Here is a 13,301-nt window from a genome sequence, read left to right on the forward strand (position 1 = left end):
ACTGGTAGAAGTTTCAGAGAAACTAACTTCTTAACTGACAGCCCTGTACAGTTCTGATGGGCATGTAGCAACTATTTCTGCTTCAGGACTCACTGGCTTTGAGGTGTTTCTGTGTATTCTCTTCTAAAAGTGGTCTTTGGACACTTCCAAAGATTTTGCATGAAATTGAGTTGACAGCTGGCCCCTTCTGGCATTCTTGCGTGTTGAATACTGTGAAAATGCATGATGTTTGTCTTTGCTCTTAACTACTTTTATCTACATTCTTTGGTGTGAGAACAATGTAGGTCTGTAACTGGGTGATGAATCTCATGTAAAAAAAAAAAAAAAATGCCATCCCTTAGTGATCTGAGCTCCAGCCCCTAAGAACAGATATTTCAGAGTATTAATGAAGAAGGAAATTGGTTAGAAGTTTTATGAATAGAAGGTACAATGACTGTCTGTGTTGCTAAATTTTACTGCCAGTCTTTTTGTGTGTTTCCATAACTTTTCTAAATAATTAAGCCAAGTCTTCATTAGCTTAGATTGTGGTCTTAATTGATATTCATCCACTCAGAACGTTGGACTGGAACTTGGGAGGCAGCCTTGGAGCCTATTCTCAGATCTTCCATTGACTTCAAGTTAATGCAGGCTTGTGACTTGATCTTTGTATCTTTAGCTACGTGTAAAATGAGAATTTTATTATTATCCTAAATTTAATCAGCTTTATTGCTGAATAAAAAAAGAGTTACAGCTTAGTCTGAGCACCAAATGGGCTCACCAAGACTGAACCCCAGAATTAGATAAATTAGTCACCCATACCCAGCCCTGGAGGACCTAGAAAGGCTTTTGTTCCTATGGGCAGACTGGGCCCCAAAGAGGAAAAACAGAGGAGCTGAGCAAGATTTAGGGGTGGGGCCTGGGTATCAGCATTTTAAGAAAGCTTCTGTACTTGAAGTACACATCTGTGTTAGGGCCTTGCTCTTTAGGCATGTTACATATTTTGCAGTGCCTCTGGGTCCTTGCATGCACCTAGGTTAAGCATATGTGCATTCTTTGCTGGGAAAAAAATTCTATAGATCCTCCAAACTCCAATTTGAGTATGTCTTCCTCTGCGAAATCTTTGCCTTCCTTCTCAGTTCACACAAGCAGAGTTCCCCAAGTTCTCCTGCTTGCAACTACTCTGCCATAGACTTAGCTATTTCATGAAACTTATTCTGTGCTGAAATTATTTGACAAATAAGACTGAACATTTTTATAAAAGTCTGTACACGTGCACACATTTTTCAATGTTAAAAAAAAAAAAGAAGATCTGCAAGTATAGGCACAAAATTATTAAGGGATCTTAACTCCAAGGAGAAGGATTTGGGTAGAAGAGGATATTTATTTTTTATTAGTTTGTGATCAGTTTACCTCTGTGTTTCTTCAGTTTTTAAATGATCTGTTTTATGATTAAAACATAAAAATGATAATCTAAAATAGGAAGAGTCATCATTCCAATTTCAGACCACAGTCTGCCCTCTCATATCCCTTTCTCTCTCCCTACTCTTTTACTTCCCTAAGTCCTCATATGATCAGAAGTATGATGAGGTAACAGGGAAGGGACAGTACTTACTGTTCTCAGTCTCAGACTTGTCTTGGTACCATAACTAGGAATTGATCTTTTCCAAATCCCTCTTTATTGAGTTGTTGTAAATCTGAACAGGTAACAGAAAGAGAGGGACTACTTGTTTTTTTGCTCTAATGCTGTGTATCTTTTCTCATGCAGGTAAACTGTGGAAGTGACGTTTTGAAGGATGGGTAAAGACTTTCGTTATTATTTCCAGCACCCCTGGTCTCGCATGATCGTGGCTTACTTGGTGATCTTCTTTAACTTCTTAATATTTGCGGAGGACCCAGTTTCTCACAGCCAAACAGAAGCCAATGTTATTGTTGTTGGAAACTGTTTTTCATTTGTAACAAATAAATATCCTCGAGGAGTTGGCTGGAGGCTTCTGAAGGTGCTTCTATGGCTACTTGCCATTCTCATAGGACTAATAGCTGGCAAATTTCTATTCCATCGGCGTTTGTTTGGTAAGTACCCATGAAATGTAATGTAGGTAATTATTAAATTCTATTCTCCAAGATAGAGCTTTGTTATTTCTAAATGCCGGTTTAGAATGCATTTCATTTGCCTTCCAGCGTTAATTTGCTGTGTGCTCTGGTAGCTCTGGTTCTTCAGATATTCCCTGTACTTGTCTATGGTGTACTTGTCTATGGCCTGAGGAATATTAGCATGAGATAAAATTAGTTCTAAACTTAATTTTTTTTAAAAAATTGTTAAATCTAAAATGAATGTGTGAAATCTTACTTCAGGAAGATGTGTAAATAGCTCTTTTCCCAGAAGTAGTACCTAAGTGTAATGTCATAAAGGGTTTGTGAATCATAAACAGAATGATTCCATATCATTAAAGTAGGCTAACCATTGCCCATGTATTTACACCTATTGTTCATTCAGGGAATTAAAATGGGAACTCTAACTTGTTACTTTCATTTCTTTCCTTTTTGTTTTTGTAATTTTGAACATTGGTTCTAGATGTTTATTTTGAGCCTCCTGGTCAACCAGAGACCACTATTATAGTAAGGAATCTCTTGGTAGTAAGCAACAGAATAAGAGACTAAATTAGTTTATGTTTAAAAATAACTTACTGTATGGATTTTGGGATATTTCACAGAGACCAGGGATAGAATTTGTTTTGATAATTGGGGTAAATGGAAACAAGGACTTGAATTCTATCTGGATGATGAGACAAAGGATGTTCTTTGTCTCAACTTCTCTATCATATCTGCTTTATTCTCCTTTCACCCTTAAGGTCAGTTTATATCCACTTAGAATGTCTTGACTCTTGTTCCCGAGTTTAAACTCTTAGGTTTAAACAAAGTTGACTCAGTTTGGGTGTGGTTCCTACCTCTGGTCCAAACTATTTTGGCCAGGAGGTGGGTACTATTTATTCAACAAATTCATTGGTTACTTATTATGCCAGGCACTATTCTAGACTCTGAATCGAAAACGCAAGGTATCCACCCTCATAAACACATTCTACAGGAGGGAGAAATGTTCTAATCAAATAAATGTATAAAATGCAAAGAGGTGGTAAGTGCTGTGGGGGAAAAGAAAGTTTTAAATGCTCCTGGGTCAATTAGAAAGACAATTTAGCAATGAAACTTTGAATTTAGCAATTATAAGATCATAGGTAACTTAGTGTGGTTATTTTCAGTCTAGAAGTTTGGTTAGAAACAGATGGCAATGGTTTAGGAAATAAACAAAAATATATGTACCTACATACACATAATGTTACATATATATTCTTCTCAATCTCTACTCCTCAAACTGTAGCCATCTGTTTCTATTACATAAACAAAGAAAATGTACATCTTTTATATTTATTATAAAATATGTGGTTTCAAGAAATTTGATGAGGAAATGGGAAGTAGCTAAAACTGGAAAAGGGGCCAAGGGGAGATTTTGTTTTTATTTCAGGTGATGGTGGTTTTATTTGAGAGGTGAGATTAATTGACGTTGTGGGGGAAGAAGTTAGATTGAAGCACAGGTAACGATATAGAAGAAAGACAGTATCTCTGAAGGTTTCTTTGGTTTGTGACTTAGGACCCAGGCACAAATAGTGGTCTTAGGACAGTAAGAGAGACTTGGTTCCTCAGAGATAATCATGAGTGAGATCAAGGTTTATACTCTAGTAGGTATAATTGAGGCAGAGGAGTGGAGAGGGGAGTGTCCTCCCACCTCGAGATTTCTGTTTCACTATGAGGAAGGAAGAGCTTAAGATAAAGATAGAGGGATTGATGAACAAGGGCTAAAGAAAGTGGTCAGCATTTTTTTTTTTTTTAAGAAATCTTATCTATTTATTTGGCTGCATCAGGTCTTAGTGCGTGGGCTTCTCTCTAGTTGTTGCTCATGGGCTTAGTTACCCAGAGGCATGTAGGATCTTGGTTGCCTTACCAGGGATCAAACCCATGCCCCATGCATGGGAAGGTAGATTCTTATCCCAGAAAGCGGTCAACGTTTGAAAGAGTTACAGTAGGGAATGTGGATGTGAACGGACTAGGACAAGGTTTACAGATGATTGCCAAGGGCTGTGGTGGTTAGTCACTATAAATTTCAATGACAGCAATCTGAATAGTGGAGCAGCTTTCTCTGTGAGAGTTCTGTCACCTGGCACAGAATTTGAGTGATTCATCTGGTTGGGGAATGCTCAGGCTTGCTGTATTAGAAACAAAGGATGGAAAACAAATGGAAAGTTCTAGGGAAAGAGTTGTTGATATGATTAGCAGAGGGTTCTGGCTGGACGTGGAAAGGAGGTGGGGAAGACAGTGGTTTGGGAGGAGTGGACAGGGGCCTGAAGATGTCGACGAAACCTAACCGATGAACAGGTACTCCTGTTCAGAGAAGGGGAAGGACTGATGGGTGTGGTTAGATGGCATGTTGTAGCAGAAGTACAGCCATTCTTTAGTGGTGATTCCCAACTAGGGTCTGTTCTGAAGATAGTGGGTGCTAAAGTTAAATGGAGAGATGGGTCATTGGCACGAAGGATAACTAGGAATTGGATATGAGGTGGGCCATCTGCTGAACATTGAACAGGTGTGGTGTTATGATACTAATCACAGGGATATAAGAGGTCAAGAGGAAGGGTAAGCAGGAGATGATCAGTTTTCAAAGGTGGGTGAAGGTGCTGGACAAGCAGAACAATAGATGTCAGTTATAAGCAATGGCTGAATATATCTGTAACCCATTCCATAAATTTGCTCAATATAGAAAACTAATGCAAATTCAGACTGGAACATCCAGTTTATCCAGAATATCCAATAACCAGATTATCTGCCTATATTATAAAAGACTGAATGAAAATCATAAGGTGAAAAACAAAAGAAAATTTAGGTGAAGGTAATGGTTATAATAATACAGGCAGATAATTTGGCTTTGTAATTATTACATTTTGTTAAGTTACTCTATTGTGGTCTTATCTCTTATACTAAAATTACATTTAGTCATGGCTTTTTAATTTGCTTACTGATATAATTCACCCCTGAAAAAAAAATCACTAGATTTCATGTAGTTTATTGACTACAAATTATTTTAAAATAATGCAAAAGGGTGTCCTCTTTTTTTTTTTTTTTTTTTTTGCTTACAATAGATAAGATTTTATAGAATAGTCAGCTTTATCACTTCTATTTGGTAAGTTACTTTTTTCTTTTCTCCCCTTATTAAAAGTCTATGAAATTATGTGGGGTATTAGAAAAGGTATTAATCTTCAGCAACTCTTGGTGATTACTAGATAAGATAACTGGACTCCTGATTTAATTTTTTAATGAACTCCAAACTAGTCTCCTCCTTTCTTTCTCCATGGCTGTTGTTTCTTCTTTCACTCACAAATTCTTATTGGTCATTTGCTCCTAATAGTTCTCTCCTCCTCCAACTCATTCTGTATTTTGCTACTAGAATATATATATACATATATATATATATATTTTAACATGGGTAAATGGCTCCTATCAGCTACAGAAAAAAATCAAAACTTCAAAGCACATTATTGTCTGCTCCTGCCTGACTTTTAACCTGGTCTCTTTCCACATGCTACGGAATTGTTTGCTAGTTCTCAAACCGGCTGTCTTCTCAATTCTCTGGCCCTTTGCATGCGTGCTCTCCTGCGCTCATCATACTTGTCCCCTTCTTGTTAATTTGGCCCATTTCTCTTTTTCCTTCATATCCAAGTTCGAGTATTATGTTCTCTGTGATACCTTCTCTGACTCCCTCCTATCAGATGAAGTTGTTTTCTCTCCAGCTCCCTGTGTCCACTTGCACCAAAGCACATACAGGAGGAAACTCTGGAACTGACAGCCATGCAGCCTTGTGGAAGAGAACCCACATTTTAATGCAGGCACACGCATTGGTTTGGAATGTGATGAATGTTTTCATCTTTGTTCCCCTTTGTACATAATTCATTTTTTAAAAAGGCCATATTTAAACCTTTAACAGTTTGTAGATGCAAGCTTGTGGTAGGTGGTGGTAATGGTGATGATGGTTTATGTATCTTAAGAGGTATGGGATTGTTCACTACAAGCACAGACACTTTTCTTATAGAAATTGGAATGGTTTACAAAATAATCAAAATTATTGCTTGACCAAGTAAACAGTTTCTTTTTTTTGTAATTCTTTAATGAAATAAAAATATTAAATAGAATGTCACTACCCCTTTCATTTCACTAATTTGTTGACTTTTCCCTCATTTATTTTATTATTAAAAGTCTTCTCTTAGTATATTTCAGAAGGTCAACACAATATTGGCATTTTAAAGTATGTGTGAGGAAGAGTGAATGATTGTATGAGCACACAATTTAATCCAGTTCATTGGTTATAAATCTTATTTTTATGAGACATGAAAACTATAAGCAATTTAGTTCATAACATGAAACCCTGTCATGATTTATAGTTTGTAGTGGGATTTGTCCTAAATAAAAATACCAACTCTTGCAAATTGGAAACTGCTTATTATCAGAGACAGAAATGATTACATGCATTTAAAACTATCCCCCTCTCACCTGCGCTGTATGACTGGAATAAAATGAGGGAGTTGGTTTTCCTACATATTAGCACTAAACTTGTAAGATTTCAGACTGGTCACAAATCCCAAATTTCCCAAATGTAGAATGTGATTTAAGAGCACATGTGAAATCAGAATTAATACATTTCAATTAAATTTCTTTAGTTTTAACACTGAGTCTTGTTGAGGTATTATATTAGGATTTACAAAAATTGGATTTCATTGGACTATCAGTTTGTACTTTTCCAGTGCCTCTGTTTTCCATTTTTTTGGATGATTCCATTGTTTAAAAAATTAAGCATGAATTTAAATAATGCCTTTTATAGAACTGTACATTTGAGATATCCATGAATAGAGAAACCTGAAATTATTATGCCAGTAAGGCTTATTATGCTGCAAACTCTGGGAGATGTGAAGGACAGGGAAGCCTGGTGTGCTGCAGTCCATGGAGTTGCAAAGAGCTGGACACGACTGAGCAAGTGAACAGCAACAACAAGACATATGAAAAGGGGAACTTGATTTTTTGAGCTTATCCAAGAAATCATTTTTATTCCAAAAAAGGAATTGAAATTATTTACAAAGCATTTATGTTTAGCACATATGTTTCTAGAGTAGAAAATGATTCCATAGAATCAAATATGTTTTGATTTCCTGAGTTTTGCTCGCTTGTAGGTTTTGTGCTTCCTTAGAGGCTGGACAAAAGGGAGTGTGGGATACATCACATAGCTTTGGATATCCGAAATGACAGAAACGATACAGATTGAATTTCATGGGGGAATCTTTCTGCGCAGTAAATTCTGGAATTTCTTGCCCTAAATTCTAGTAAGGAGATTTTTTTTTTTTTTTCATATAGAAAACACTGAATGGTGAGGTGGCAACTGCAGAAGTAGATTTCATATTCTTGTGTTTTAAAATGAACTTTCTTAAAAGTTTAGAGTATAACTTTTAAGCATAAAAGCAATTCTATGATGTTGTATTCCCTGAAAGGAATTCTATGAAAGGCAAAAGTGATCAGTCTAAGTAATGCCTTCTGATTGAATAGCTTTATCTAGGGTTGGATATTAAAACATCAAGATTGTGACAGACTTATTTCTCAAACAGACTGCTCCTGCTATTTGTATTCCTTTGTTTCTTTTTGTTTTCTAACATCTGCAGAGTGCCTATTAGTTGCAATTTTCTTTTTAATTTGGATGAAGGGCAGGCAATGTGGGTGAAGGGCAGGCCAACTAAGAATGAACTGACTAGTATAGTGTATAAAAATGATTCTGGGCCTGTTAATATTGTCTAGTTCCTTTTTTCAAACACACATATACATAATTTGTATAAATTATTTATTAATTTTTTATTTCCTAGCCATACCATAAGCCTCACAAGGTCAAGAATAATGCTTTGTTGCTTATCATTTAATCCTAAGTGCCTAAAACAATGCCTGGAACATAGTATTATTTGATAAATCTGAATGAATAAATACATTAATTTTTTTTGTCTTTTACATGTTATCTTTGCCAGTGTTGCCTTTTTATTGTAAGCTATAGAAGAGTATTCATTTGTTCATTTATAAGATATCAGACATGGCCCCTGCTCTCAGGGAATTTAAAGTCTGGTTAAAGATAAGATACATATGCATGAAAAATTAATTACTTTGATAATACAGGAAATGCATATCAAGTATCAAATGAATAGAACAGATAGTGAGAGCTGTGGGAATTCAAAAAGGGAGGTCACAGTGGACCAACAAGGGGAAAGAAAATTGCTGCCAGTGTGGGATTTAAGGGAGTCTGAAGCATGAGTGAGTTTAAAATTATCAAATAAGAAGCAAAGGATTCATTACAGATTTCAGGTCATGAGGTAGATGGTGTAGGCAAAAGAAATGAGAACAATTTAGCTCTTTTTTAGAGTGGAGGAAAACTGAGGAGGTCATACTCATTTTGACTGGGGTGAATGGTTTGTGTTAGGAAAGAACAGGAGATACAGTGGAAAGATAGGCTGAGTCTAAATTCTTTGTCTTATATGGTGGTCTCAGACTTTGGACTTTATCACTGCAATATTTGAATCAAGGAAAGTATCCAAACAGATGGGAGATGATTACAGGATTAATCTTGAAGCAGAATCTACTGGAAATTGGAGGGAGAGAGATTAGGGGAGTAGAAAGGAGTAGGATAAGAATTGATGCTTCTGAACTGTGGTGTTGGAGAAGACTCTTGAGAGTCCCTTGGACTTCAAGGAGATCCAACTGGTCCATCCTAAGTGAGATCAGTCCCGGGTGTTCATCGGAAGGACTGATGCTGAAGCTGAAACTCCAATACTTTGGCCACCTGATGCAAAAAGCTGACTCACTGGAAAAGACTCTGATGCTGGGAAAGATTGAAGGCCAGGAGGAGAAGGGGGTGACAGAGGATGAGATGGTTGGATGGCATCACCAACTCGATGGACATGAGTTTGAGTAAACTCTGGGAATTGGTGATAGACAGGGAGGCCTGGCATGCTGCAGTCCATGGGGTTGCAAAGAGTCAGACACAACTGAGTGACTGAACTGAACTGAAAGGAGTAGGAAAGTATTTTGGGAGCCTGATGCTTGAGACTTCTCACTCAGGCCAGTCTGGCATAGGGGTGAGATAGTGGGCAACAGAGTGGGAGGTACTGGAACCTTTTGCAGCTTCCACAGCTAATGAGATGTGAGGAGATGAGAGTAAGGGTAAGGTAATGGGGATCTAGGAAAGCTGGTATTGTTGACTAAGGGAATGATAATCTTATTAAAAAAAGAAAGTCATTAGGAGAATCCAGTTAGAGATAATGAGTTCAGTAAATGATAGGTTCAGGTAATGAGAACAAAGGCAAAAGCCAACTTACCTTGACCTGTACTCAGTAAGCACAGATTGCATTCACATATCTTAATCCAGGCCCACCACTGCTTACCCAAACCTGGAGACCAGATGTGTTTAAGATTTCAGTGTTTGTACTTATGGTAATAGACTTCTCTGGTGGCTCAAAGGGTAAAAGCATCTGCCTACAACTCAGGAGACCTGGGTTTGATCCCTGGGTTGGGAAGATCCCCTGGAGAAGGAAATGACAACCCACTCCAGTACTCTTGCCTTGAAATCCCATGGATGGAGGAGCCTGGTAGGCTACAGTCCATGGGGTCACAAAGAATCGGACACAGATGAGTGACTTCACTGCCCTACAGGACTGAAGAAATACTCCATCATCAAATACATCAATATATCTGTAGCTGAATGTATATGTAGTCACTTGAAGTGGTATAAAGGCTATAAACACCCTCAGATCAGCTCAGGTTAGGTTTTGCTGCTAAGTGAATTCAATCAAAAGGTTGAAGGCAAAAGGAAAAGGGGGCAGCAGTGGATGAGGTGGTTAATTAGCATCACCAACTCAATAGACATGAATTTGAGCAAACTCTGGGAGATAGTAGAGGACAGAGGAGCCTGGAGTGCCACAATCCATGAGGTGGCTGAGAGTCGGATGTAACTTAGCAACTGAACAACGACAAGAATTCAGATTTGGTCAGGTCTTGCCAGTGAATCAGTTGCAAAGATAGAGTCTTTTGGCTTTAATTACAGAAATTGGATAATGGATCTGTACTTGATTATAAGCAAAGTTTCATATAAATCTTTGGTTTCCTCAAGGTATCTATCTGCATAGAAATCATGATTCTTTTTTCAAAGGCTGTGATGAAAAAAGTAATGATTTGACTGATAAGAAACAAAAGAAAAATACAGGTTGAAGGTTTCTTTTTCTTGTGTTTATATTATGCAAAATATTAAGAGTTTGCTGTCTTCTGTGTACCTAGGTCTGCTTTAGTTTTAAATAGGAAGTTCTAAATACAGCATTCTCAAAACATCTAGAAATTTGAGGAGACAAATTCTAGGAATTTTTTTCCTTTCATTTTATTTAAACAAAAGCCTGTCACCTATAAAATACTAAGTAACTCAACAATGTTTTGTCACTTAATGGATTTAATAAAGGTAAAAGCTTGTTTATTTTCTGTTGTTTTGGCTTTAAGTCTAGTTTGAAATTTTTTTTCTTTGTATTTGAGTTATATGTATGATTTTATCATTTCAAAATAGAAAATATTCAGACATTTCAGAAAGTGTGGATAAGATAGTCCTCGGGATACAGGAATGTCAAAACATAAACAAATTTAATCAGATATCTTATAAGGAAAAATTATTAATTTAATGCAATGATGTGAGTATGATCTCTTTTGTGCTAATTTGAGATCTCAATAGCTGAATAGTATAAATGACCCCGAAAGTTGATAATAACTATCCAGGTAGTTTATAGTACATTAAAAATATGTGTATTTATTATTACCCAAAGTGATTGTCCGATTGACTTATTTTTAGTATTGCATTCTCAAGATGCTACGTACTTCATTTTGGAGGAGAACAAATGCCATATATGTAGACAAAATGCTACTTACATAGAATATCCATAGTTTTAAGCTTTGTCTTCTCAAGATACAAGATCATGTTTGATACTCATGATAGATACTATTTAAATGTTTATCACCATCTTTGTTCTCAACTGTGTATACACAGTACCAGAGTCTTCATTTTTCTAGACACTTGAATTGTCAGCACATAATTCCTTTTTGTAGAGTAAAATAATTTTAGAGTCAGAGTGACCACAGAGTTCATATTGAAGAAAATGTTATACCATTGCATGGAGTGGCATTTAATATGGGAGGAAAAAAGCAAAGGGTTTTGATATGTGAAGTTAGGAAATGTAAGCTAGGAAAATGATTGACATTTAGCATTAAAATAATCCCCAAGGAACACCCCTCTTCATAGGGGAATTTGATGTCTGAGAGTTATTAAACTTGGCAGCCCTTTCCAAAAAATTTCTCCTGTTACTTTAATGTTCTTTGTCTTTGAGCAGGAAAGGAAGGTGAGGCTGGAAACTGCAAGTCTGTGGCCATTTCTCCCCACACCTGCTTCTTAGGTGCCTTTGGTTAGTTTGCAGCGCAGCCAGCTGTGCATCCATTAGCACTAAAGGGCACCAGCCGCAGCTTCCAATGTGTTAGGATCCTCTGGCTGCTCTGCTTCCCATAGGACAGAGGACACAAACACTATAAAAGATACCTCAAGGACTTACTAAAACTAATTCAGATTAGGGCATGGTAATTAAGCAATTATTAACCAAGTACCTTTCTAGGTACTTTTTACTGCACTCGGTAGAGATGAGTCATTCAGGGGCCAAGGCACCCTTTCCTTTCCAGAGTCAATAGTGGCCTCCACTTTCTCTTCTGATTTCCTACTTATGGGAGGTAATGGTAGAAATTTCTTAAGAAAGCATCTATCAAATGGAATTGATTGCAGCAGAGAGACCCCCTCCGCCCCCCCACACACATGGTGCTAAGAGAAACTGCTTCCACCGATGAGCGAAATGTAACTAACCAGTTAAACAATACTTAGTAAAATTTGAAGTGAAGAGTGCTTGATCACTTTTCATTTAGAATCACACTGCCGAGGTTTTGCTTTTCAAATAGTAGAATAGTCCTGGGTGGGAGGGGAATGTGATTTGAAAGAGTACTGACAAATAAAAGTTTCCCCTCGTTTGTTTCTTTTCTCTTTTATTAATACCCATACCTTAGAATCATTTCTTGAAGGTTTTTTACTGGGTCGAAGTGTTATGCTACTTGGGAGGGTGATGAACTAACAGAGATGTTAACAGTTGACATCCTTGGGAGATCTAGGTTCCTAGGATAAGTGCTGGTAGATGGGAGAATGCTGGAGAGTGTTCTGATGTAGTAGCTGTGTTGCTTTGCAGAGTTCTAGGTAGAAGGGGAGAAGAAAAGAAGAACTGGAGGAACACAGGGAATCAGGCTGGAACATGAGGTGCACAGCCTTGCCAAAGACAAACTCTAGTTGCTTTCAGTGGTAGACTTGAAGCTGCACATTTGATTTTGAATATCAGTGGTGGTTGAAGTAGTCCTGTTGTTTTCGGTTTGTATTTTTATCATGGCTGTGACCCAGACTTATTGCTGATGGATAAACAGAAATGTTCAGGGTTGATTAACTTGGCTCCAAGGTCACAACAGTAGCCAGTTGTAAAATTGGAGCATAAACTGAAGTCTCCTGGTGCCCGGACAGGCGCCTATTCAGGTTCCCAGATGGTGAACTGACAGCCTGCAAGCCTCGCCTGCCTCAGGACTGGTTTTTGCAGAGCCACTCCCCATGGCTTCGCTCCACTTTGCCCGTGTGCAGGGATCTTTCCTGGCATCCGCTCCTGCCTGACCAGCCCTCTGTTTTGGACAAAGAATGTCATTTAGCTGACCCCGCAGAATGTCGTGCAGTTTCCCGAGAAGAGCCTGTGGTTGATGCTGACCCGGAAGATCTGAGTACGATGGTCTCTGCTCATGTAGCCATCAGTAATCTCACAGCCTTGCTGGACTTTACTTCCTCCCCAGATTCCAGAGGAATGTAATTACACGTCAGGATTTCCCTTGTTCGTGCCTGTGTGATTCTTTTGTGTTCTTGAGAATATGCCCATCGAAATGGATAGGCCCGCTAAGAGTAAGTACGTGAGCAGACATGTAAACTTGGGAGAGTGAGTCAGAACTTCCCTTCCACCAGCCCCAGAGTGTTTGTATTGTAAGTTGATTGTTTGTAAATTTTAAACTTCATATTCTCCTGCTGCTGCCACATTCCTACACACACCTGACCCAGGTGACCGGGGGCACCAGGGTGAGGAGGCCGGCCTCTGCCACAA

At 37.9% G+C, this 13,301-nt stretch overlaps 1 protein-coding gene across 6 annotated transcripts in view; it reads left to right on the plus strand.

Moving 5' to 3' along the window:
- The window catches only part of TMEM117 (transmembrane protein 117), a 649,146-nt gene that overhangs the window by 41,824 nt on the left and 594,021 nt on the right, over positions 1-13,301 (plus strand). For all 6 annotated transcript variants that reach the window (XM_044941660.2, XM_025284014.3, XM_044941658.2 and 3 more), the window contains one exon: positions 1,745-2,049. In XM_044941660.2, coding sequence (XP_044797595.1) covers positions 1,773-2,049 — 277 coding nt within the window. In that variant the 5' untranslated portion in view covers positions 1,745-1,772. The remainder of the gene's footprint in view (positions 1-1,744; positions 2,050-13,301) is intronic.

Source organism: Bubalus bubalis, chromosome 4 (genome assembly GCF_019923935.1).
Source record: "Bubalus bubalis isolate 160015118507 breed Murrah chromosome 4, NDDB_SH_1, whole genome shotgun sequence".
NCBI classification, from domain to species: Eukaryota; Metazoa; Chordata; class Mammalia; order Artiodactyla; family Bovidae; genus Bubalus; species Bubalus bubalis.